Below are 25,605 nucleotides of genomic sequence, written 5' to 3' on the forward strand. Positions count from 1 at the left end.
GTAACTTCTTCTTTAAGAGGCTCCTCTGTCCTCCACTCGTTACCTGTATTAATGGCACCTGTTTGAACTTGTTATCAGTATAAAAGACACCTGTCCACAACCTCAAACAGTCACACTCCAAACTCCACTATGGCCAAGACCAAAGAGCTGTCAAAGGACACCAGAAACAAAATTGTAGACCTGCACCAGCCTGGGAAGACTGAATCTGCAATAGGTAAGCAGCTTGGTTTGAAGAAATCAACTGTGGGAGCAATTATTAGGAAATGGAAGACATACAAGACCACTGATAATCTCCCTCGATCTGGGGCTCCACGCAAGATCTCACCCCGTGGGGTCAAAATGATCACAAGAACGGTGAGCAAAAATCCCAGAACCACACGGGGGGACCTAGTGAATGACCTGCAGAGAGCTGGGACCAAAGTAACAAAGCCTACCATCAGTAACACACTACGCCGCCAGGGACTCAAATCCTGCAGGGCGAGACGTGTCCCCCTGCTTAAGCCAGTACATGTCCAGGCCCGTCTGAAGTTTGCTAGAGTGCATTTGGATGATCCAGAAGAGGATTGGGAGAATGTCATATGTCATATGGTCAGATGAAACCAAAATAGAACTTGTCGTGTTTGGAGGACAAAGAATGCTGAGTTGCATCCAAAGAACACCATACCTACTGTGAAGCATGGGGGTGGAAACATCATGCTTTGGGGCTGTTTTTCTGCAAAGGGACCAGGACGACTGATCCGTGTAAAGGAAAGAATGAATGGGGCCATGTATCGTGTGATTTTGAGTGAAAACCTCCTTCCATCAGCAAGGGCATTGAAGATGAAACGTGGCTGGGTCTTTCAGCATGACAATGATCCCAAACACACCGCCCGGGCAACGAAGGAGTGGCTTCGCAAGAAGCATTTCAAGGTCCTGGAGTGGCCTAGCCAGTCTCCAGATCTCAACCCCATAGAAAATCTTTGGAGGGGGAGTTGAAAGTCCGTGTTGCCCAGCGACAGCCCCAAAACATCACTGCTCTAGAGGAGATCTGCATGGAGGAATGGGCCAAAATACCAGCAACAGTGTGTGAAAACCTTGTGAAGACTTACAGAAAACGTTTGACCTGTGTCATTGCCAACAAAGGGTATATAACAAAGTATTGAGAAACTTTTGTTATTGACCAAATACTTATTTTCCACCATAATTTGCAAATAAATTCATAAAAAATCCTACAATGTGATTTTCTGGATTTTTTTTTCTCATTTTGTCTGTCATAGTTGACGTGTACCTATGATGAAAATTACAGGCCTCTCATCTTTTTAAGTGGGAGAACTTGCACAATTGGTGGCTGACTAAATACTTTTTTTCCCCACTGTATATAGTGTACCGCCCCCTCTACCTATCTATATAGTGTACCGCCCCCTCTACCTATCTATATAGTGTACCGCCCCCTCTACCTATCTATATAGTGTACCGCCCCCTCTACCTATCTACAGTGGGGAGAACAAGTATTTGATACACTGCCGATTTTGCAGGTTTTCCTACTTACAAAGCAGAAAATCACATTGTATGATTTTTAAGTAATTAATTTGCATTTTATTGCATGACATACGTATTTGATCACCTACCAACCAGTAAGAATTCCGGCTCTCACAGACCTGTTAGTTTTTCTTTAAGAAGTCCTCCTGTTCTCCACTCATTACCTGTATAAAAGACACCTGTCCACACACTCAATCAAACAGACTCCAACCTCTCCACAATGGCCAAGACCAGAGAGCTGTGTAAGGACATCAGGGATAAAATTATAGACCTGCACAAGGCTGGGATGGGCTACAGGACAATAGACAAGCAGCCTGGTGAGAAGGCAACAACTGTTGGCGCAATTATTAGAAAATGGAAGAAGTTCAAGATGACGGTCAATCACCCTCGGTCTGGGGCTCCATGCAAGATCTCACCTCATGAGGCATCAATGATCATGAGGAAGGTGAGGGATCAGCCCAGAACTACACGGCAGGACCTGGTCAATGACCTGAAGAGAGCTGGGACCACAGTCTCAAAGAAAACCATTAGTAACACACTATGCCGTCATGGATTAAAATCCTGCAGCGCACGCAAGGTCCCCCTGCTCAAGCCAGCGCATGTCCAGGCCCATCTGAAGTTTGCCAATGACCATCTGAATGATCCAGAGGAGGAATGGGAGAAGGTCATGTGGTCTGATGAGACAAAAATAGAGCTTTTTGGTCTAAACTCCACTCGCCGTGTTTGGAGGAAGAAGAAGGATGAGTACAACCCCAAGAACACCATCCCAACCGTGAAGCATGGAGGTGGAAACATCATTCTTTGGGGATGCTTTTCTGCAAAGGGGACAGGACGACTGCACCGTATTGAGGGGAGAATGGATGGGGCCATGTATCGCGAGATCTTGGCCAACAACCTCCTTCCCTCAGTAAGGGCATTGAAGATGGGTCGTGGCTGGGTCTTCCAGCATGACAACGACACGAAACACACAGCCAGGGCAACTAAGGAGTGGCTCCGTAAGAAGCATCTCAAGGTCCTGGAGTGGCCTAGCCAGTCTCCAGACCTGAACCCAATAGAAAATCTTTGGAGGGAGTTGAAAGTCCGTATTGCCCAGCGACAGCCCCGAAACCTGAAGGATCTGGAGAAGGTCTGTATGGAGGAGTGGGCCAAAATCCCTGCTGCAGTGTGTGTGCAAACCTGGTCAAGACCTACAGGAAACGTATGATCTCTGTAATTGCAAACAAAGGTTTCTGTACCAAATATTAAGTTCTGCTTTTCTGATGTATCAAATACTTATGTCATGCAATAAAACGCAAATTAATTACTTAAAAATCATTCAATGTGATTTTCTGGATTTTTGTTTTAGATTCCGTCTCTCACAGTTGAAGTGTACCTATGATAAAAATTACAGACCTCTACATGCTTTGTAAGTAGGAAAACCTGCAAAATCGGCAGTGTATCAAATACTTGTTCTCCCCACTGTATATAGTGTACCGCTCCCTCTACCTATCCTGGGGGTGGAAAGCAATAAAAGTAATTGCTGTGTTAATTTATGGAATTAATGGCAGAGCATTGCTTTAATAGCAGGACTGGCGTGGGACTGATGCATGTTACACAATATGATTCACTGTCACACACCGCTATTACCGCACGGCATGCTGGGAGCTGGGCTGGACCTGACGACGAGCTCGGTGAGGGGAGAGAGTGGCTCTGGCCCCGCCCTGAGAGAGATGCATTGTGGGTGTGTTTCTAGAGACAGCAGGCAGAAGGAAGAATGTAATAGCTGCAACTGTATCATTCCAGAAAAAGGAGAGGAAATCAGAAGCGAGGTAGAGAGGACTGGGCCAGGCATTGCGTGTGTGCCTGTATAGAAGTGTTGGGGCAGTGCAGGCCTGAGTGTGTGTTTGTGTGTGTGCATGAACACAAGTGTGTGGTATTGCTTGGTTGGGGCAATGGGGCCCACCCCTTGGCTGAACCTCCAGTCACACCAGGCTCTGTGCTGCTCTGTGGTCTGGGCTGGAGCTGGCTGAGGGTAATTACAGTCCTGCTCTGAGAGCTTCAGCACTGCAGAAAGTGTGGTCCAGTATGCACATATGGTCCAGCATAGAGCTGCTATATTTTTTTATTAGTTACTCTCTGAAACTTCTAAATGTAATCATAGCCCTTGGTTATCATACTCCTTGGTTAAAACATTCGCAGCAACAACACATACAACCATGCAATTGCAGTACCTTACTGACATAAAAGGCAAACCACACGAGAAACTGATCCTTCCTCCTGTAGCCAGAGGCAACATTATTTTCTCTCAGTAAATATTAACAATACAAAACACAGCCAGCCCGGCAGCCAGCCAGCCAGGCAGGCAGCCAGGGCCCCAAGTCAAAGCCATTACCTGTGATATCTTCCAGCCAGTCTCTCTGTAGTCTATACTAGTATACTGTGATCTGGCCTCAGCAATAATATAATCTAACCACAGCTATTTAACCCACACAATAACTGCGAATCAATTATCTACCGCTGCTTTTAAAATAATATACAGAAAGAGAGGAATAAATAGAAGAGAAGAAAAAATAAGTTAACGTTTCACTCTCTGGCTCAACTTTCCTCCTTTCAGTCAGAGACCCAAATATTTTCTTTCTCAGTCGTTTCTTAGCAACCGGGTAGAACTTTCCAATGACGTCATGTGGAAACATTTTCAGCAGATTCAACTGTGATTCAACTCATTTCATTGAGTGAAGGAACGTTGAACGCTGTAGTAAGCTAAAGAACTGAGAGACAGAGGTTCATGTCTACAGTGAAGTGTGATTGGAGATGACAGTGTCTCTGTCCCAAATGGCCCCCTATTCCCTATAAAGGCACTATAAAGGCAATAGGATGCCATTTAGGACACATCCAGTATCATTACACAGACCAGAAGAAATAGACTTCTGTAAGATTTTAAAAACTTTTTCTTCCTTTTCGGTCTGTGTGTAAGTGAGTCTGGGGCCAGGAGCATTCCTGCTTTGACGTTGCTTTGGCTTGAGAGAAGAGTTAAGAGTTCTGGCCTGGCCTAGTGTTTCATCAGCGTTGCAACAATGTTCCAGGAGGGGAGAAAGTGTGTGTGTGTTTGTGTGCTTACCGTCGGTCGTTCCTCCTGCGACGGAAGAGCTTTTTGGTGTGTGCGATCTCAGCTTCGTTGGGCAGGGGCGGGAATCCCTGCAGAGAAAGAGAGAGGGAGAGACTTAGCAAACACTTTAATCTAAAGCGAGTTACAGTGTGTGCATAGATTTTATGGTCGCTGTACGCACAAACTGTGAATTTCTTCATTTATTTTCTATAGCTAACATGCATACTGTACATAAAGGGTTATAGTTAGATGGTATAAAGCTACCGACGGATGTGACGCATAAATCTTTGTAATTTGTGTGTCTTTTCTCCCAAGACAGAGAGGAGTCCAGCACCCCCCTCCCCCATGTCTAGTTACCGCCTTCCCTCCCCCTCCAACAGTCCAGTCTACCCCCATGCAGGGATTGAGGGACGCATGGAATCCACCGCAAATTACAGGTCCACCTCACAACCTCCATTAAGGAAGGAAGGCAGAGCCACACAGCCAATGCAGAGCCTCTCTTCTCTTCTCAGTCCCTTAACTTCTCACAGGAATGTTGGCAGCCTACAATTTCCCCAGACAAGCTCTGAAAGAGGGGGGAGCACTTAGAAGCAGCGGGGAACCGGCTCCAAGTCAAGAAGGCTATATTCCATATGTGTGTGTTGGAGTGTGTGTGTAATAATAATAATTTGGTGGGTGCCTATTATATGTACAAGTGTGTATTAATACACGTGTGAATTGGAAATGTGTTTTATTTTTTTTGCATATCCCAACTCTCCCTGAGTCACCCTCAGAGAGTGGGGTCACGGCCAGGGTCAGCCATTATAAAACGGCCTTGCTCAAGGGCACAGACAGATTTTTCACATTGTCTTCTCTGGGATTTGAACTAGAAACTTTTCAGTTACTGGCCCAACACTAACCGCTTGGCTACTTGCCACCCCTGTGTGTGTGTGTGCTCTAAAGGCACAACTTAATCCATTAAACATAGTGGTATGGTTGTTTTAAGTCAAAACTGGTTTGTATGGGATGGAACCAGTGTCTAGTGTCGCCTTGGTTACAGATGGTCAACTACAAGTTTGAGGAGGAGGATGACTGGGGGAAATGTGTTCAAACGTGTGTTAGTATGTGTGTGTGTGTTGTGTGTAAAAGTGTTTTGATAATGTGTGCGCGCATGTGTGCGTAATGTGTGTAACAAGATGTGTTGTAATTGTCTATGTGGTGGGTTGGTATTTTCTGTTTGACATGTAGTGTGTGTCTACAGGTTCTCTCTACTCAGCCCCTCTGCGGTGTGGTGGTATGGCAGCGTGTGGCTCCAGCCCAGGTTCCAACCCTGTTATCTCCCCATCAGCAGTGTCTGCACAGGAAGCAGTGGAAACCCCCACTCTAGGGCAGACACCCTCACTCTAAACCCCCACTCTGCTGGGGCAGGCAGACACCCACAGCCACACACTTTAATTGCACTTCAGTCAACAGAAATCAGGCATGCCGCAGAGCCAGTCAGGGTAGGGCAGAGCCAGGCACAACCCATACCTCTAACCCTCCTAACCCTAACCCCTCCCCAACCTTTCATCTCATAAGAAACCACATCCAATAGACTACGTAGCAGATGATGTAGCTGCACATGATGATATTGTATGATTATCTAAAATACAATGCATAATATAATAGATATAACAATATAATAAACATGTTCAACACTAACTGATACAGTGACAGATCATGGTGGAGATGGCAGTTGAAGCATGTCAAAGATTCTCCCTGCATCGACAATAGAGACACAGAGATAGAGAGAGAGAAACAGAGAGAGAAAGCGAGAGTTACAGAGAGAGAGAGAGCTACATAGAGCGAGAGAGCGAGAGAGCGAGAGAGCGAGAGAGAGAGAGAGAGAGAGAGAGAGAGAGAGAGAGAGAGAGAGAGAGAGAGAGAGAGAGAGCTCCAGTCACTTACAGGATGTTCTCAGGATAAAAGGCCTCAGCCAGTCAGCCCACATCAACATGAAGGAGAATAGGCTATACAATACTGGAAGACTTCATAATCAACGGTGATGGTGACACAACTTAAAACGATTGCTGTATACAGCGCATTCAGAAAGTATTCAGACCCCTTGACCTATTCCACATTTGTTACAGCCTTAATCTAAAATTGATTAAATAATAATCCTCAATCTACACACAATACCCCATGACAAAGCAAAAACAGCTTTTCAGATTTTTTTACAAATTTATAAAAAATACAAAACAGAAACATCTTTATTTAAATAAGTATTCAGACCCTTTGCTATGAGACTCGAAATTGAACTCAGATGCATCCTGTTTCCATTGATCATCTTTGAGATGTTTCTACAACTTGATTGGAGTCTACCTGTGGTAAATTCAATTGATTGGACATGATTTGGAATGGCACACACCTGTCTAGATAAGGTCCCACAGCTGACAGTGCATGTCAGAGCAAAAACCAAGCCATGAGGTCGAAGGAATTGTCCTTAGACCTCCGAAACAGGATTGTGTTGAGGCACAGCTCTGGGGAAGTGTACCCAAAAAATACTGCAGCATTGAAGGTCCCCACGAACACAGTGGCCTCCATCATTCTTAAATGGAAGAAGTTTGGAACCACCAAGACTCTTCCTAGAGCTGGCCGCCCGACCAAACTGAGCAATCGGGGGAGAAGGGCCTTAGTCAGGGAGGTGACCAAGAACCCAATGGTCACTCTGACAAAGCTCCAGAGTTCCTCTGTGGAGATGGGAGAACCTTCCAGAAGGACAACCATCTCTGCAGCACTCCACCAATCAGGACATTATGGTAGAGTGGCCAGACGGAAGCCACTCCTCAGTAAAAGGCACATGAAAGCCTGCTTGGAGTTTGCCAAAAGGCACCTAAAGACTCAGACAATGAGAAACAAGATTCTCTGGTTTGATGAAACCAAGACTGAACTCTTTGGCCTGAATGCCAAGCGTCACGTCTGGAGGAAACCTGGCATCATCCCTATGGTGAAGCATGTTGGTGGCAGCATCATGCTGTGGGGATGTTTTTCAGCGGCAGGGACTGGTAGACTAGTCAGGATCGAGGCAAAGATAAACGGAGCAAAGTACAGAGAGATCCTTGATGAAAACCTGCTCCAGAGCGCTTAGGACCTCAGACTGGGGCGAAGCTTCACCTTCCAACAGGACAACAACCCTAAGCACACAGCCAAGACAACGCAGGAGTGGCTTGGGGACAAGTCTCTGAATGTCCTTGAGTGGCCCAGCAGGAGTCCGGACTTGAACCCAATCTAATATCTCTGGAGAGACCTGAAAATAGCTGTGCTGCGACGCTCCCCATCCAACCTGACAGAGCTTGAGAGGATCTGCAGAGAAGAATGGGAGAAACTCCCCAAATACAGGTGTGCCAAGCTTGTAGCGTCATACCCAAGAAGACTCGAGGCTGTAATCGCTGCCAATGGTGCTTCAACAAAGTACTGAGTAAAGGGTCTGAATACTTATGTAAATGTGATATTTCAGTTGCAAAAATTTATAAAAACCTGTTGTTTTTGCTTTGTCATTATGGGGTATTGTGTGCAGATTGATGAGGGGGGCTGTAACATAACAAAATGTAGAAAAAGTGAAGGGGTCTGAATACTTTCCGAATGCACTGTACAGTACTATACTTTACAATATAAATTGGTTTGTTTCAATGCAGAAGTATATAGGAGCAAGAGAGCGGCCGAGAAACATTCTGGGGTAAGGAAAACACTAAGACACACCGCTAAAACACACACCTCAGTGTTTTGTTGGTTTCACAGCTCTCATTCTGATGTCCCTCACTAGTATGACACAAATTGCAAAAGTGTGAGAACACGGAACCCTAAAGAAAACAGTGCTCTGAGCCTCACTGCAGAGGTTGGACCCAGAACAGCAGTTCAGTTTCAAACCTATGTTCAAATATTATTAGTGTTTGCTTTAGCCTGCTTGGAGTGTCTGATGGGTCGGGTTTTCATACTATTCTGAGACTATTCTATTGGTTCCATTGCACCAGGCAAGCTCAATCAAGCCCAGTTAAATTGTATGAAATGATTTCAAATAGTATTTGAACCCTGGTCTGTTCAGTTCAGACACAGCTCATTCAGAAGAAGTGAAACTTTCCAGAGCTCAGACCGCAGGAGGGTGGTGTTCCTTCCCAGTCAGTCCCCAAGCCAGGCCAGCAGTATGAAACCCCAGAGCAATAAGAGGATCATACCTGGCTTAACAGAGACACACACAGCACTGAGCCATTCACTTACACTGCAACACCTTCATAACACTACTTTAGGTTACACATTTCAGACAGAGTCATAAAAGTTCATGTTGCTGTTCTTTCGAACTGACCTTTGTTTCTCTCCCTCTCTCAAGTTTTCTTCCTCTGTCTTACTAAACTGCTGCAGTGGTGCTGGGCTCTGATTGGTGGAGGCTGATTGGATACAGATGTGTGCGGAGGCTGGAGGCAGGGGAAGGCCTTTGTAGTGTGGCATGGTGGTAATACGAGCCTGAGAACACGCAGCAGAGAACCACAGGAACAGAGGCCCAGCCCCGAGCAGCTAGCCCCAGCCAGAGAGTCTTGCCCCGGGAGTAAGGCAGGAGGAGAGGGGATTCAGAAGAAAAGAGCGCCACCACACTGGGGTGGGCAAGATGAAGGGACACACAGAGAGATAGTCTTGCTAGCCCACACTCCTGGGTCTACACAGCACCTGTATGACGACACTACCAGACAGCCAACACAACACGACCATCCAGTTTTTTAAAAGAATGATGGAGTACCCCTGATCCCACGTCAGTTAAAGAGGAGTACACCAAGACATTCTGGTGGGTAAGCAGAGGAGATACCAGTGTAGTTATCCTTCTACTGAAAATAAACACTGATTAGTGCTAGGAATGTTCATTCACATTAAGTCTGCTTCATTCAGCATTTAACTGGTTAACTTCAGAGAACGCTCTGATCCAGGGAGACAGATAAAAGATGGGGAAAGGACTAGGAGGAGGAGAGAAAAAGTGGGAGGACGAGAGAGAGGCAGAGTTGCATGTTTAGCTACTGTTGTTTTCCTGTAGGATATCATTAGCTGTAATCCTGCTTCCAAATGGTTACCAGATGACTCAACTCCAGTATACCTACGCAGTCATAAAAGCTGAAGAAAAAATGTAAACATTTAGAGAAACGTTAGCGAGGGAGATTTGGGGTTTGCATGGGAATCTGCTGTGACTCATTCCACTCATTCAACTTACATTTTTAAGTGCTATAAACAAAGAAAAAAAGCCCTTTTTAAATATGCAAACTCAGACATGGACGTCAAGACCGTTTACTTTAGACTGAGTCCTGTCTGTACTCCTTGAGAGTCTTTTAGACTATGCAGATTGCATTTGGGTGTTTTTGCAGGGATAGCATTTAATTTTTTTACAATCTTTCATCAGTGCAGATAAAAATACATATTTGATGAGAAACACTGCAGTATGGTTTCTCTCCAGCCTCAGTCCGACCAGACTTGATGGCAAAATAGCAGCATATAAGCCTGTAGGAAAATAGTAGTATAGGCTAATTGAATATTCACATATAAGAAAACAATTAAATAAATGTATGCACTCACTAACTGTAAGTCGCTCTGGATAAGAGCGTCTGCTAAATGACTAAAATGTAATTCCGGTACTACCTCCCACAGAAAATCCCTGTCTGTGTTATATGAGCTGAAGAGATGCTTCTAGATCTGCATTGCTTGCTGTTTGCGGTTTTAGGCAGGGTTTCTGTATAGCACTTTGTGACATTTGCTGATGTAAAAAGGGCTTTATAAATACATTTGATTGAAATTTGATTGAAGAGCACAGGCAGACTCAGACCTAATTGCACACAAGAAAGACGGAAAAGGTGAAAATAGTCAACAGTAAAACACATTCTATACTAGGAAAGACTTGGGTAATAGATAGACCGAGAGACAGACAGAGGAGGACCAGACTGATCAAAGAGGAGGTGTGTGCTCAGCACGTCCCCTTCCCCAGCCAGGCAGTATGACCTTTGAACTAGCAGCAGACATAGGGAAGGAGCCCTGGAGGGCTCTGTGGACGTGACGACGGGCCATAGCATGGAGACCTCACCAGGTAGTGCACGTACTGCGCCACATTCCAGGGGCTGGGGTTCAGGGGTCAAGAGGAGAGGCTCCAACCTCAGACAGTAACAAACCGACAGGACATTGAATGTATGACCTCATAATTATCCGTGACCATGACCAATGATGACTGTTGTGGAAGAGAAGCCATAACAAGTCATATAAGCCACTGAGAGCAAGAATATCTGTTATAACACAGCTGATGGAATGGAAGTCAGTCTGTTTGAGGTGACTTCCTCTAACCCCTTACTGTGTAATTATCCTGCTAGATTAAGCTTCATTCACAAAGCCTACACTCCATTGTTCCATCTCTGCTTATTTATGCTTGTTTGGCTTCCCTACAAAAGCAATAAATTAAGGAGAAAAGTAACTCTTAATGTACTGTATGTCATTACAGCATGTATTATTTTTAGACTAAGGGCTATACAAATTAACTTTCTGCCGTCTCGTGGTGAAAAATGTGATAAGGATATGCCTTCCTCTCTGGACAGGAAAAATATATATATGTAATTTGGCTTCTTAAAGCTCAGATCCGCGATAGGCGCAACAGCGCCACTGGCTGCCCCAGGCAAATGTATTGTTTTTGTTTTGAGGAAATGAGCATCCAGCATTGTGGTAAAATAAAAATAAAAATCATAGTACATACTCCGCTGCTCTATTGGGCACGCAATGATATCCCAGTGATGTCCGAGAGAAAAAAAACTGTTCGTTGTGTGAAGTAACGTCTTTATTGTTGTAATATCGCAAACGGACGTGGCAGTTTCACCTCTATGAATTCCAGATTTAAAAAGGGCCATGTTCTCTTCAGCACAAACACTGTGTATTTAATTGTTATTTGGGACAACTGGAACTGATTGACGACCATGTCTGACACATGGGAATTTGTCCATTGAGAGTGCAGAGAGCGAGGAGGGAGAAGGGGAGAGAGCACGAGAACGCGGGAGAGAGAGCGAGAGAGGGGGAGAAAGAGCGAGAGAGAGAGCAAGAGAGATTCTTAGCCACAGCCACTGGAAAGAGAGCTGATACTGGGAGGAAGGAAGGGGAGCAGAGTCAGGGCCGTCTGATAAGACCTTCTAAACATTTTATTTTGCTGTATGTGAGAGAGAGTCTCAGCAGCCAGCCAAGCAGCTATATTCCATTTGCTGTTGCATCTTGTACCTCAGGCGGCAGCCATTTTGTAATCTCTCTTTGCAGACTTTCCTCTTCAGGGGACCTTTAATCACTTACAAAGGGGGCTGAGGGGAATATGTGAATTATAAAACATTTTCTTGCAATTACTGCCCTGTCTTTTATGTCTGCATTGAATTACTGTTGTTCAATGAGAAATAATGACCTATTCCAACATTGCAAATACAATGTATGATATCCAAACAAGAATGAAGTCATATAAATAAATTACTGTTCAAATGACAGACACGTGCAAAATGTGCATAAGGGTTGTCAACACAAAAGGGAAAGTGAAAGAAATGAACCAGTAACTCTTCTTTTCTTCAGGGCTTTCAGTTACAAAGGCATAGAGCCAAACAAGCTTTGTTACTACAGCACTGTGACTTTTCCTTTTTTATGCATTTTGAGACTAGGTCTGCGATCCAAATGGCACCTTTTCCTTTATAGTGCAATATTTTTGACCAGGGCTCTGGCCAAAAGTAGTGCACTATATAGGGAATAGGGTGACACCCCTCCCAGTCTGGTAATCTTATACTATGACTCATATCTCACTGCCTAACCACTACCCCCTCCCTGGTCCTGACTCTACACATGGCATGTGTACAGTAGGACCATGTTGCTTGGTAACCATAGTGCTGACGCTGACAGAACCACTTTTCATCACTGACTGCCACGGTGAGTTCCTCAGCGCTGAGGGCATCGCTTGTTTACATATCCCTCCTCTCTACCCAGGCCAGGACCAAGTCTTACACATTCCCCCCTCATCTCTCCCAAGCCCTGGCCCAAGTCTTTCAAATGCCAAGAAGACATTCACATTGGCTAGAAATAGTTGCCTTTCTCTGAGAGGTCATAGATCATAAAATGTATTGTCAAATGACATGTACACTACACTATTACAGATACACTACCGTTCAAAAGTTTGGGGTCACTTAGAAATGTCCTTGTTCTCGAAAGAAAAGCAATTTTTTGTCCATTAAAATATCAAATTGATCAGAAATACAGTGTAGACATTGTTCATGTTGTAAATGGCTATTGTAGCTGGAAACGGCTGATTTTTAATGGAATATCTACATAGGCTTACAGAGCCCCATTATCTGCAACCATCAGTCCTGTGTTCCAACGGCACGTTGTGTTTGCTAATCCAAGTTTATCATTTTAAAAAGGCTAATTGATCATTAGAAAACCCTTTTGCAATGATGTTAGCACAGCTGAAAATGGTTGTGCTGATTAAAGAAGCAATAAAACTGGCCTTCTTGAGACTAGTTGAGTATCTAGAGCATCAGCAATTGTGGGTTTGTTTACAGGCTCAAAATGGACAGAAACAAAGAACTTTGTTCTTGTTCTGGCTCTAACCAGAATAGAAAGAGGAGTGGGAGGCCCCAGTGCACAACTGAGCAAGAGGACAAATACATTAGGCGCCTCACAGGTCCTCAACTGGCAGCTTCATTAAATAGTACCTGCAAAACACCAGTCTCAATGTCAACATTGAAGAGGCGACTCCGGGATGCTGACCTTCTAAGCAGAGTTGCAAAGAAAAAGCCATATCTCAGACTGCCCATCTTAATCTTTTCTTTTTATTGGCCAGTCTGAGATATGGCTTTTTCTTTGTATTTTTCACTAATGTATTTGTCCTCTTGCTCAGTTGTGCACTGGTAGCTTAGTGGTTAAGAGCGTTGTGCCAGTAACCGAAAGGTCGCTGGTTCTAATCCCCTAGCTGACTAGGTGAAAAATCAGTCTATGTGCCCTTGAGCAAGGCACTTAACCCTAATTACTCCTGTAAGTCGCTCTGGATAAGAGCGTCTGCTAAATAACTAATTTATTTTTATTCTGGTTAGAGCCAGTTTGCGCTGTTCTGTGAAGGGAGTAGTACACAGTGTTGTACGAGATCTTTAGTTTATTGGCAATTTCTCACATGGAATAGCCTTCATTTCTCAGAACAAGAATAGACTGACGAGTTTCAGAAGAAAGTTATTTGTTTCTGGCCATTTTGAGCGTGTAATCGAACCCACAATTGCTCATGCTCTAGATACTCAACTAGTCTCAAGAAGGCCAGTTTTATTGCATCTTTAAATTAGCACAACAGTTTTCAGCTGTGCTAACATAATTGCAAATGGGTTTTCTAATGATCAATTAGCCTTTTAAAATGATAAACTTGGATTAGCAAACACAACGTGCAATTGGAACACAGGACTGATGGTTGCTGATAATGGGCCTCTATACTTGGGGAGAACAAGTATTTGATACACTACCGATTTTGCAGGTTTTCCTACTTACAAAGCATGTAGAGGTCTGTAATTTTTATCGTAGGTACACTTCAACTGTGAGAGACGGAATCTAAAACAAAAATCCAGAAAATCACATTGTATGATTTTTAAGTAATTAATTTGCATTTTATTGCATGACATAAGTATTTGATCACCTAACAACCAGTAAGAATTCCGGGTCTCAAAGACCTGTTAGTTTTTCTTTAAGAAGCCCTCCTTTTCTCCACTCATTACCTGTATTAACTGCACCTGTTTGAACTCATTACCTGTATAAAAGACCTGTCCACACACTCAAACAGACTCCAACCTCTCCACAATGGCCAAGACCAGAGAGCTGTGTAAGGACATCAGGGATAAAATTGTAGACCTGCACAAGGCTGGGATGGGCTACAGGACAATAGGCAAGCAGCTTGGTGAGAAGGCAACAACTGTTGGCGCAATTATTAGAAAATGGAAAAAGTTCAAGATGACGGTCAATCACCCTCGGTCTAGGGCTCCATGCAAGATCTCACCTCGTGGGGCATCAATGATCATGAGGAAGGTGAGGGATCAGCCCAGAACTACATGGCAGGACCTGGTCAATAACCTGAAGAGAGCTGGGACCACAGTCTCAAAGAAAACCATTAGTAACACACTACGCCGCCATGGATTAAAATCCTGCAGCGCACGCAAGGTCCCCCTGCTCAAGCCAGCGCATGTCCAGGCCCGTCTGAAGTTTGCCAATGACCATCTGGATGATCCAGAGGAGGAATGGGAGAAGATCATGTGGTCTGATGAGACACAAATATAGCTTTTTGGTCTAAACTCCACTCGCCGTGTTTGGAGAAAGAAGAAGGAAGAGTACAACCCCAAGAACACCATCCCAACCGTGAAGCATGGAGGTGGAAACATGCTTTTCTGCATAGGGGACAGGACGACTGCACCGTATTGAGGGGAGGATGGATCGGGCCATGTATCGCGAGATCTTGGCCAACAACCTCCTTCCCTCAGTAAGAGCATTGAAGATGGGTCGTGGCTGGGTCTTCCAGCATGACAACGACCCGAAACACACAGCCAGGGCAACTAAGGAGTGGCTCCATAAGAAGCATCTCAAGGTCCTGGAGTGGCCTAGCCAGTCTCCAGACCTGAACCCAATAGAAAATCTTTGGAGGGAGCTGAAAGTCTGTATTGCCCAGCGACAGCCCCGAAACCTGAAGGATCTGGAGAAGGTCTGTATGGAGGAGTGGGCCAAAATCCCTGCTGCAGTGTGTGCAAACATGGTCAAGACCTAAAGGAAACGTATGATCTCTGTAATTGCAAACAAAGGTTTCTGTACCAAATATTAAGTTCTGCTTTTCTGATGTATCAAATACTTATGTCATGCAATAAAATGCAAATTAATTACTTAAAAATCATACAATGTGATTTTCTGGATTTTTGTTTTAGATTCCGTCTCTCACAGTTTTTGTGTACCTATGATAAAAATTACAGACCTCTACATGCTTTGTAAGTAGGAAAACCTGCAAAATCGGCAGTGTATCAAATACTTGTTCTCCCCACTGTAGATATTCCATAAAAAATCATCAGTTTCCAGCTACAATAGCCATTTCAACATTAACAATGTCTATACTGTATTTCTGATCAATTAGATGTTATTTTAATAGACACATTTTTTTTTTCTTTCGAAAACAAGGACATTTCTAAGTGACCCCAAACTTTTGAACAGTAGTGTACATTTTTGCTTGTCTTGCCCATTTCAAACGTGCTCTAGTCTTTCATGTGTAATGCTTGTGAAACTAGCACAGTAACTTGACACATCACTAAAGTGAATGGCCCATGTTAGCCAACTGGTGCTAGCCAACTGGCATCCTCCACACAGGCAGCACAGAGCTACACAGGGTAATGTACTCTACGGACGTTCCTTCTCGGAGTACATACATCGGTCCAAGTTTCCCCTCTGACCTCACAGCTCACATTACTTAATTAAGAGAGGTATTACGGAGTGGAGAAGGCAGGCAAATGGAGGCATACAAGGGAAAGAGAAGCGTCGTCGCTCAAACCAAACAGGAAGCGCTGTGGAATGTCTTTCCACCACAGGCCAGGCAGGGCCTCCAATAGGCTACCCGCTCTCTGTGTCTCAGTCCAAACCCTGGATCAACTGGGGGCGCGGGTGGACAAATGCAGACGCATGGACACATACACACAGGGATGCCCAAACACAGCCGCAAACACATACAAACATTATGCCCGTACAACCTCATTGTGTGCGTGCGTGATTGTGTGTGTGGGCAGTGAGGGATTACAATGCCTCAGCTATAAAAACCAGACTCTGGCCCACTCAAACACCAAAAACAATATGACAGTTTTGCAAAACAGCCACCACCTAGCAACACCAGCAAAGTTTTATTCAGGATCCCGAAAATAACCACTGACCACAGAACTTGAGATGGGTGAGAAAATGTGGTGTGCTTCCAATAGAACTGGTGGTAAAATACGCATTACAACACACCAGTAAGAGTCATTATATTCTACAAGCATGGATCCAAAGCCCTGCAACACAGCCAGCCAATCACCTCTCTCCAATCAGCCCTAGTCTGTCCCATCAGATGGTCCTGCTGGATGGATGAGTCAGAAATAAGGATAACATAAAAATGTGAAATCTAAAATCCACTGCCTTGTCTCTCCTAGAGGGATATTACATTTCTATACATAACATTATCTGTCTGATTCCTTTCCAAATGGTCTGTTATAAAAACTCACACTACCTCAAAGGGCTCTGGAGTCAGGACAGAAAAGTCTAATGGCGTATTATTCTCAGGCTCTAGTCTAGTCTAATGGCTTATTATTCTCAGGCTCTAGTCTAGTCTAATGGCTTATTATTCCCAGGCTCTAGTGTTCAGTATCTAGTCTAGTAGTCGAATGGCTTATTATTCAGGGTCTAGTTTAGTCGAATGGCTTATTATTCACAGGCAGGCAGGGACCCTGTGTTCTCTATCGTTGTTCTCTGGCCAATGGTCACTGGTTGCATAAGAAGCTACTATGAGTGGAGCAGCCAGTCTACAGTGTCAGGACTCAGGCAGCGATCCGTGGCTTAAAGACAATGGGGAGAGAGAGACTGCTGGAGGTTTGATGCTTTTGTAGAGGGAGTCGAGCGGGGCTTTGCTTTGCTGTTCTTCAGTTCAGTCAGTCAGTCCGGGATCAGGCTGCCGTCACACTGAGAGGCTGATAGATAGGCCACTCTAAAATGTGCAGTTTTGTCACACAACACAACTCCACAGATGTCTCAAGTTTTGAGGGAGCGTGCAATTGGCATGCTGTCTGCAGGAATGGCCACCAAAGATGTTGCCAGATAATGTAATGTTAATTTCTCTACCATAAGCCACCAAAGTCGTTTTAGAGAATTTGACAGTACATCCAACCGGCCTCACAACCGCAGACCACGTGTAACCACACCAGCCCAGGACTTTCACTTCCGGCTTTTTCACCTGCGGGATTGTCCGAGTCCAACCACCTGGACAGCTGATGAAACTGAGGAGTATTTCTGTCTGTAAAAAAGCCCTTTTGTGTGGAAAGACTCATTGTGATTGGCTGGGCCAGGCTCCCCAGTGGGTGGGTCTATGTCCTCCCAGGCCCACCCATGGCTGCGCCCCTGCCCAGTCGTGAAATCCATAGATAAGGGCCTAATGAATTTATTTAAATTGACTGAATTCCTTATATGAACGGTAACTCAGTAAAATCTTTGAAATTGTTGCATTTATATATTTGTTCAGCATACATAAACAAATAATTATAACCAATGGTTAACATTGTATACCCATTAATTATGAATCAGTTTTAACTAATGGTTATAACTAATCCACTTGAATCTATTGATGGATGAAGTTTAATGATTGATTACAATGGTATTGTGTTGTTGGATATCTTATTGATCAGCCTGGGAGGCAGAGAGAGAGAACAGGACACTGCCTAATGGGCCCATGTCTGACTCGTATATAATCACAGGGGAGACACAGTATAGTCTGGTGGTCTGGTTTGGCGGGGGCACAGAGAGGGGCCTCTACAGCGGGTGGGCGGGTGTGGCCCACACAGACACTATGTTTACCTCTGCCATCCACCCAACAAGCCACCCCTTCCTTTCCTTCCTTCCTTCCTTCCTTCCTTCCTTCCTTCCTTCCTTCCTTCCTTCCTTCGTCCCATCCCATTCATGCAGCCCTCCTCTCGTTCTCTTCGGTCTCTTTTTCCTCCCTCCTCTGCCTCCCATCCTGTCCATGCAACCCCTCGTCTCCCTCCATTCCTCCCATCTAGTCCATGCAGCCCTCTCTTTCTCTGTCTCTCCCCCTCCCTCCCATCTCAAATCAGGCCAGTGTGGTTCGTCTGGTTTCCAGTCTCACAAATACTGGGGAAGGAAGACGACCCAAACTAGCGATCAGGGGGCCGTGGTGTGCAGGATATCCAGTGTTGCGTCCCAAATGGCAAACAATTCCCTTTAGTGCACTACTTCTGACCAGGCTCCATAGGGCTCTGGTCAAATGTAGTGCAGTATAAAGGGAAGAGTGTGCCCTTTGGGACACAGCCCAGGCCTGGCTCCCACTCCCACAGGGGAGGTGCCTCCAACAGCCACTGACTGACTGACTATTATGATGCAATCGTCCTCGGTCTGGCCAACCAATGAGATGCTCAGGATCCGACCACCAGAAGTGATGATTATGGAGTGGAACGTGCAGATACTCAAAGTCCCAGATGTCTTACGTTCATTCATGAACTTCGACGTGTTGCTAAATGTCAAATGGAGAATTTTGACGTATATAATATTGAGGTTTGGAGTATAAAGACATAAGAAATAAAGCACAAATAAATTAATCCATTCACACACAAAAATGGCGGCGGGAAAATAACAGTGATCGAGTTTGAGTGCCAAATACATTGTGTGTGTGTGTATATACGCGTCTCCTCCAGAGCCAGTTCCCTGATCCCTAAAGGCCATTCTTTTGTGGTCGGTCACTGGGAGCAGAGCTGAGGCTCTCTGCTCTCCTCTCTGGCTGACAATGGCAGGAAAAGGGAGTAGGAGGGGGCTGCTCACCGCACTGACCTCCACATTGTTCTACTGTGGACGTGAAAGAGGGAGTAGGAGGAGGACAAGAATGGAGGAGGGAGCAGGGCCAAATCCAGTCTCCAGCCCCAGGCAGACCTGTGTTACGTACCGGCCCCAGTTATAGTCATGAGGGCTAGCTGGCTGGCTGAACTCCCCTCTGAGACTCCTGCTCTGGTGCACGTAGACCGGGGGGGGGGCCAGCCAGTCTGAGGAGACGTCTTGAGTCTGGCCCTCTGGTCGCTTTGTTCAGCAGGAAGGAACCAGAGCGGACCGAGCGGATGTGTCCTCAGTGACTCTGTGGTCCCGGCCACCACCGGTCAGCCCGCCAGGCCCCTACTGACTGACTGGCTCAGTACCAAAGCACCACCAGAGAGAGAATGTGGGAGCAGGAGGGTAAGCCTCAGCCTGGTGCCAGATCGGTTTGTGCGGTCTTGACAACTTCCATGGTCATTGACATGACAATGACCATAGGAAGTGGCAAAACAGAAAAAAATTATCTGGGACCAGGCTATCACAGCCTTCCTCCCTCCTGGGAAAACAACCAGCAACCAGTCCCACTGAGACAGAGGCAGAAGACAGGGGAGGAAGTCTAAGAAACGTGCAGAATGTCACCCTGGACTCCTTATCACTGCCTTAGAGAGAGAAGACTACAGTTAATCTACTAAAATCTAACTTAATCACCCTGATGTTGACCAACATTAGTTTGATAAGACCATTGAGAGTTTATGAATGACAACAAATGGAGCGACGGACATGAGTGCACACAGGACATGAGCACAAGCACGCTTCCGCGCACGTACACGGAAACAGACAAGCCGGCTCGAACGTCAATGCAAAAACAGAGCCCTTTAAGCAATAGGAAAAGAGAGAATATGATCAAATGCTAGTAATACTCATTGAAATCAAATGGTGCCGGAGGACTTCTGTACACTGCACAGGTCGCAGTCGCACAAACAAGCAGGGTTCATACACTTTTTGACAGATGGAATTTTATGACTTTTCCATGAATTCTCCATGACTTTTAACCAAATTTCCATTACCAATAATTTGTGGCGTCTCTATGTATACATGAAAAAGTACGCATAAATGTGAAATGTCTCTGATCCCACGTGCCATCTCCTGCCGTTGCTCCCTTGAGCAAGGCACTTAACCGCCCACAAAGTTGAACAGCAGCATTGTTAGGCTACCGTACAAAACACGTGGTCAACCCTCCATCTGGAAAGCTAATTGGTGTGCAGTGCAGGCTTTTGATCCAGCCCTGCTCAAACACACCCAACTCAGCTTATCAAGGTCCTGTTGAACAGATGATTTTTACAATGTGGTGTGTAATAGCAAAGCAGGAACAAAAGCCTGCACATCCAGTTGCTCTCCTGGGGGATGGTTGGCCACCCTTATATATATATATTTTTAATGTCTTTATAAAATAATTCCCTCTTTCAATGAATCAGGGATCAAATGGCTACAAAGGTAGGCTACTTCATAGCTAACGAAGACATGTTTATCTACAACATTATACGGCTAAAATATTCAGGTTTCAGGGGAGATGTATTGACAGCATGGGAGTTGTTTGTCAATTAGGCAATTCTAAGAATATTTATTTAACGTTGTCAGAATAACATGGCTACTGTTGAATAGAGGGGAACCCCAGCTTTGTATTTCTCATCTACTAATATTCAGTGCTTGAGACATTGTTTTACAACCGTTTTACACCCAAAGTATGTAGCACCTGTCATGTTCATCATCTGCACATCGGCCATTTGAGGTTATTAACGAGTGCCAGTGGAAAGTTTTTATGACATAACGATGACATTAACACATGCTAATAATAGCTAAATAGTCAGATAACAAAAGAACTAGCCAGGATACAAGCTTATTTTAAATTGGCTATCTAGTTAGAGTCTGTTGTCTATCATTATTTCATAGGCTACCTGCTGCTGCAATGTCTCCCTTGCTCTCTGTGACCAACGGCCCATTCGCATGGCACACATAATGTATGCATGTGATGCACATACAGTACACACGGAGACATGCTCTGAAGGGTCATTCCGATCATGGCTGATATGTAGATTTTTACGTGATTGATATGATACTTTAAAAGTTTGCCTAAATTAATTACATGAACCAAAATTGTAAAACTTATTTCCATGACTTTTCTGATTTAATTATTTTTCCAGTCCTGGAATACACAATTTCCAAATTGCCATGACTTTTCCAGGATTTTCATTACTGTATGAACCCTGAACAGGGCAACTAGATGTTGTTAGGGTACTAAAACTAAACTAAAAAAAATTACATATATACAGACACACAAACATCTGTCCTACTCAGCACCACACAAACACAGAGACACAGTTTCATTTCACAGACAGATCCATGCATGACAACACATCACATCAAATTCAGTTGTGTGGATGGGTTGTGTTGTTGACATGCATGCTCAGAATGCCCCAGAGCACACAGAGATGTATAGGCCTGTGTCACAATAACACATCTCCTGTTGACATCATCCGCCAAATGCACACATAGTTGTGTATGTCACAACAGCATGTCTTCTGTTGACATCATCTGCCCAATGACTGAGCTGTCCGTCTGTGTCACTATGAACTATGGGAACATGAGAGGGCTCCCTGCCATGCCATGCTCTTAAAGCTGACCTGACGTAAACGCACACACAGCTCTGTTTCCCATCTCTGCTCGGGTAAGGGTGGGTGGGGACACGACACACACCCACTCCCAGTGTAAACTATGTCAGCAGCGGGAATGAGGAGCGGGAAGGGGCTTGACTCATCTTTAATGAAGCACATCTCACTCCAGCCCCAGGGATTCATCCTGCAAGAATCTAACCTGTCTACACTGTCATCATAACACAGGCGGTAGGGTGGGAGAGGGGTGTGTGTGTGGAGCAATCAGCAGCATTCGAGGGAAGCCAGCAGCGCTCCCGAGGGACGTGTCTTGCAGAGATATTCTCTCTCTCGCTCTGTCTCTCGGAAGTGACTGTGGAAGTTTTGGAGGAGAGGAGGGTTGTGGGTTACGTAGTCTCTTGGCCCAGATTAGCCCCCTAGAGTTTAAGGGTGAAGACTGTGGAAGTGGCAGGTCACTGTTGACTAACTGCTCTAGTTAGTGTTACATTAACACACAGAGTTCTGTCTGCACAGAGTGTCCCTGTTCCCCATTGCACTGCACTCAGGGCCAGTTTCATCAGACATCATGCCTACATCAGGGTTTGCAACAGACAACAAAAATCTGTGTTGTTATTAGACGATTTCAGGTAGTACCTCACTGTTTCAAAACATTAAAAATGTGTATCCCTACTGAACACTTCCCAAAGCTGCACATATGAACAAGCCCTGATCCTATTCATGATTCTGATTGGCAGGATGTAAACTATTTCTAGCCACACACACAAACATTACACTGACTACCCTTCACCATTAGGGAGACAGAGTGGAACAAACATACAGTAGGCTTCCTTACCACGCCAGCAGCACGTCAGTCCCATATCAGTCTCTCACATCGCTGTGGAGGAATTTTGGCCCAATCTTTTATGCGAACTGCTTTAACACAGCGACATGTAGCGCTTTCGAGCATGAAATGCTTGTTGCAGGTCCTGCCACAACATCTCAATCGGGTTATGGTCTGGACTTTGACTAGGCCATTACAAAACATTAGATTTGTTGCTTTTCAGCCATTCTGATGTAGACTTGTGTGTTTTGGATCATTGTCTTATTGCATGGCCCAGCTGCGCTTCAGCTACCACCACCACCACGCTTGACCGTTGGTATGAGGTTCGTACTGTAGAATGCAGTGTTTGGTTTTCGCCAGAAATAACAGCACCCGTGTTGTTTATAAAGTCAACTTAAGTTTGCCAAAAAGCACCTGGATGATCGTCAAGACTCCTGGAAGATTGTTCTATGGATAGGCGAGTCATGGGTCCCATTATTCCTGCCGAAAACCAAACACTGCATTCCACATTCAGAATGTCATTCCAACAGTCAAGCATGGAGGTGGTATTGTGATTGTTTGGGGATGCTTTGCTGCCTGGACGACTTGCCATCATCAAAGAAACCATGAATTCTGCTCTGCATGAGATCATTCTTAAAGGAGAAAATAATTATCTAAATGTTATTTGTTCATTCATGTTCCCTTGATCTAATATTAGGTTTTGGGTGAAGATATAAACAACTAAGTGTAAAGAGTGGACCGAGCTCATAAAGGGGGCAAATATATTTTCACGGCACTGTACACACAGAGCTCCATTCAGTCAGAGGCATAGCGGCATGGTCTGCTGCTATATTTAGTCAGGTTATCAGTGAGGTAAACCCAGGGACTGACTGGCTGGTCCTGATCACAGGAGCCTAGCAGGGGACAATGGAGAGCTCTATGTGGCTGAGCTACTGAGGCCAACACAGGGCAATGGGCATCAGACCCACTGAATGTCACTATTGACAAACACTGGAAGGGAAACAGGATTGGCATTGCCAGGTCTCGTGAGTGATATTATCAGGCACTGCTGAGTAGAGGAAGCATGATCATAAACACTAATATTCAGTCATCTTGAGGAGGTACTTTCTTTGGTCTATTTTCTACTTTTTTGGCTATGATTTGAGTTTTACTTTCAGGGTCATCCGCATCCTTGCAGTCACAGTTCCTTCCCTTACGTTGTTGTGGGGCGTCTGTGTATTTTAGAATGCAGTCGGTCAAAGGAGACTGTGGGCTGACGTATCATGGTCACAATGAAACGATAACAATAGCCCGGAGACTGGCTTGGCCTGGTGTGGGGTGGCGTCATGGCTGGCTGGCAGGGCAGTGACATGGGCAGGGTGGGGGTGGGGGAATGTGTGTGTGTGTCCTGTCCTGTCCTGTCCTCCTGACCCTCCAGTGCCCCTGTGCCAACATCCTGCCCGTCAGCAGACCACAGCAGAGCAGACAAACCCGACTGGCACACAGTGACGTAGTGCTGTAGACATGCAAGACCCAACCTGGTTGTATCTGTATCCTATTCCTGCCAGCAATAATTGCCCCTTGGGAATGATTAAAGTTTATTGAATTGCATTGCATTGTTTTACAGTCATCTTGGCTAAACAGCTAAATACATTTACACCCCCATCTTGGTAGTGGGGATGAGAAGTGAATGTGTTCCATTTAGGGTTTACAAGCATTGGTAAGATAGATACAGAGATCCAGCTTTATGATGAGGATGGACGGAACTTACGTTGAACCTACCACAGGGTGGCAGTAAAGGGACAACATTTCGCCACTAGATGTCAGTCCACTCACACAAGAATATTAAAAAAATGTCCTTCACTAAAGTACGGTTGTTCCCTCTTTTAACCATCAGGTGGAGCTCCCTACCAACAAGTAGGTTTATGGCCTTGATAGAAAGCAGAACGAGGACAGAGATAAAGACAGAATACTTGATCTACAGAAGAAGATAGAGATAGAGGATAGTTAACTTACGGTAAGGCCTGGCAGGAACTTCTCCATGTCGTTCAGGTTGATCCCATCATCATATTCAAACTTGCCTTTCATCATCCTGAGAGACAGAGAAACAGACAGACTCAGAGACGGAGACAGGATGAATGGGTGTAATAGATGGGGCTCTGATAGGGCCTTCCTTATACAGGGGGCTGTGGCTCATTATCAATTCATCTTTCCTTCATTCCTCGCCTCCTTCTCAAAACTCATTGGAGAAGAAGTTTGGAGGGGCGGGACCTTGGACCTTCTCCTCCAATATGGTTGAGAAGGATGTGAGGAATGGTGGAAAGAATAATTGAGATTGAGCATATATGATAAGCCAGTACTGAGGTTGAGAGGCCTGGGGCAGGAAGAGTCTAGCAGAGGCTACAGACACCTACAGTTCTAAGTAGTAATGGAATGGACCAGCATCATCATTTTCATGTTTATCCCATGGAAGAGGATCAATGGGAGGGATGTATGGGCTTTCAGATCTGCAAAGAGGAAACATTGAAGGGTTAGGGACAAGGGAAAATGGTAGCGAGTGAGTTTTATTGAATTGAGGCTGAAGATGTACTCACCCCTCTCTGTCGATGTGTGGGAGGTGCTTTGGTGTTCCCCGGAAGGGTTTCCTGTGGAACTGGCTGAAGTCCAGCTTCTCAGGCTGGAGGTCCCACGTCGCCCCCCTACAAAAACAACACAACAGAGGTGAGGAAGATGACATGACAGTTAATACTCAGGCTGGTTGCCCGACTACAACACAGGACAGGAAGAGGTCTGTTAATAGCAGGAAAGACACACAATGTGTTCTTAGAGCATTCATTCACTCAGAGCAGAAACTGAAGTCTCCATTTCTACAAGACCATCACTAACTCTATCTACCCTGCCCACTTCTCTAAGCCCCCAAAACAAGACAAGTGATCATCCATTTAATCACCCAAAACACCCCTGATCTAGCTGCCCCC

The 25,605-nt window shown here is 45.0% G+C and overlaps 1 protein-coding gene across 6 annotated transcripts in view; it reads right to left on the bottom strand.

Annotated features, from left to right (window-relative positions):
* LOC121582725 (CBP80/20-dependent translation initiation factor) overlaps nucleotides 1-25,605 on the bottom strand; it is a 145,913-nt gene that overhangs the window by 77,661 nt on the left and 42,647 nt on the right. For 4 of the 6 annotated variants that reach the window (XM_041898779.2, XM_041898778.2, XM_041898780.2 and 1 more), the window contains 4 exons: nucleotides 25,222-25,326; nucleotides 25,042-25,134; nucleotides 24,644-24,719; nucleotides 4,616-4,692 (listed from right to left, as the gene is read on the bottom strand). In XM_041898779.2, coding sequence (XP_041754713.1) covers nucleotides 4,616-4,692; nucleotides 24,644-24,719; nucleotides 25,042-25,134; nucleotides 25,222-25,326 — 351 coding nt within the window. The remainder of the gene's footprint in view (nucleotides 1-4,615; nucleotides 4,693-24,643; nucleotides 24,720-25,041; nucleotides 25,135-25,221; nucleotides 25,327-25,605) is intronic. The other 2 variants (XM_041898782.2, XM_041898781.2) reach the window with 1 other exon arrangement.

Source organism: Coregonus clupeaformis, chromosome 15 (assembly GCF_020615455.1).
Source record: "Coregonus clupeaformis isolate EN_2021a chromosome 15, ASM2061545v1, whole genome shotgun sequence".
Classification (NCBI taxonomy): domain Eukaryota; kingdom Metazoa; phylum Chordata; class Actinopteri; order Salmoniformes; family Salmonidae; genus Coregonus; species Coregonus clupeaformis.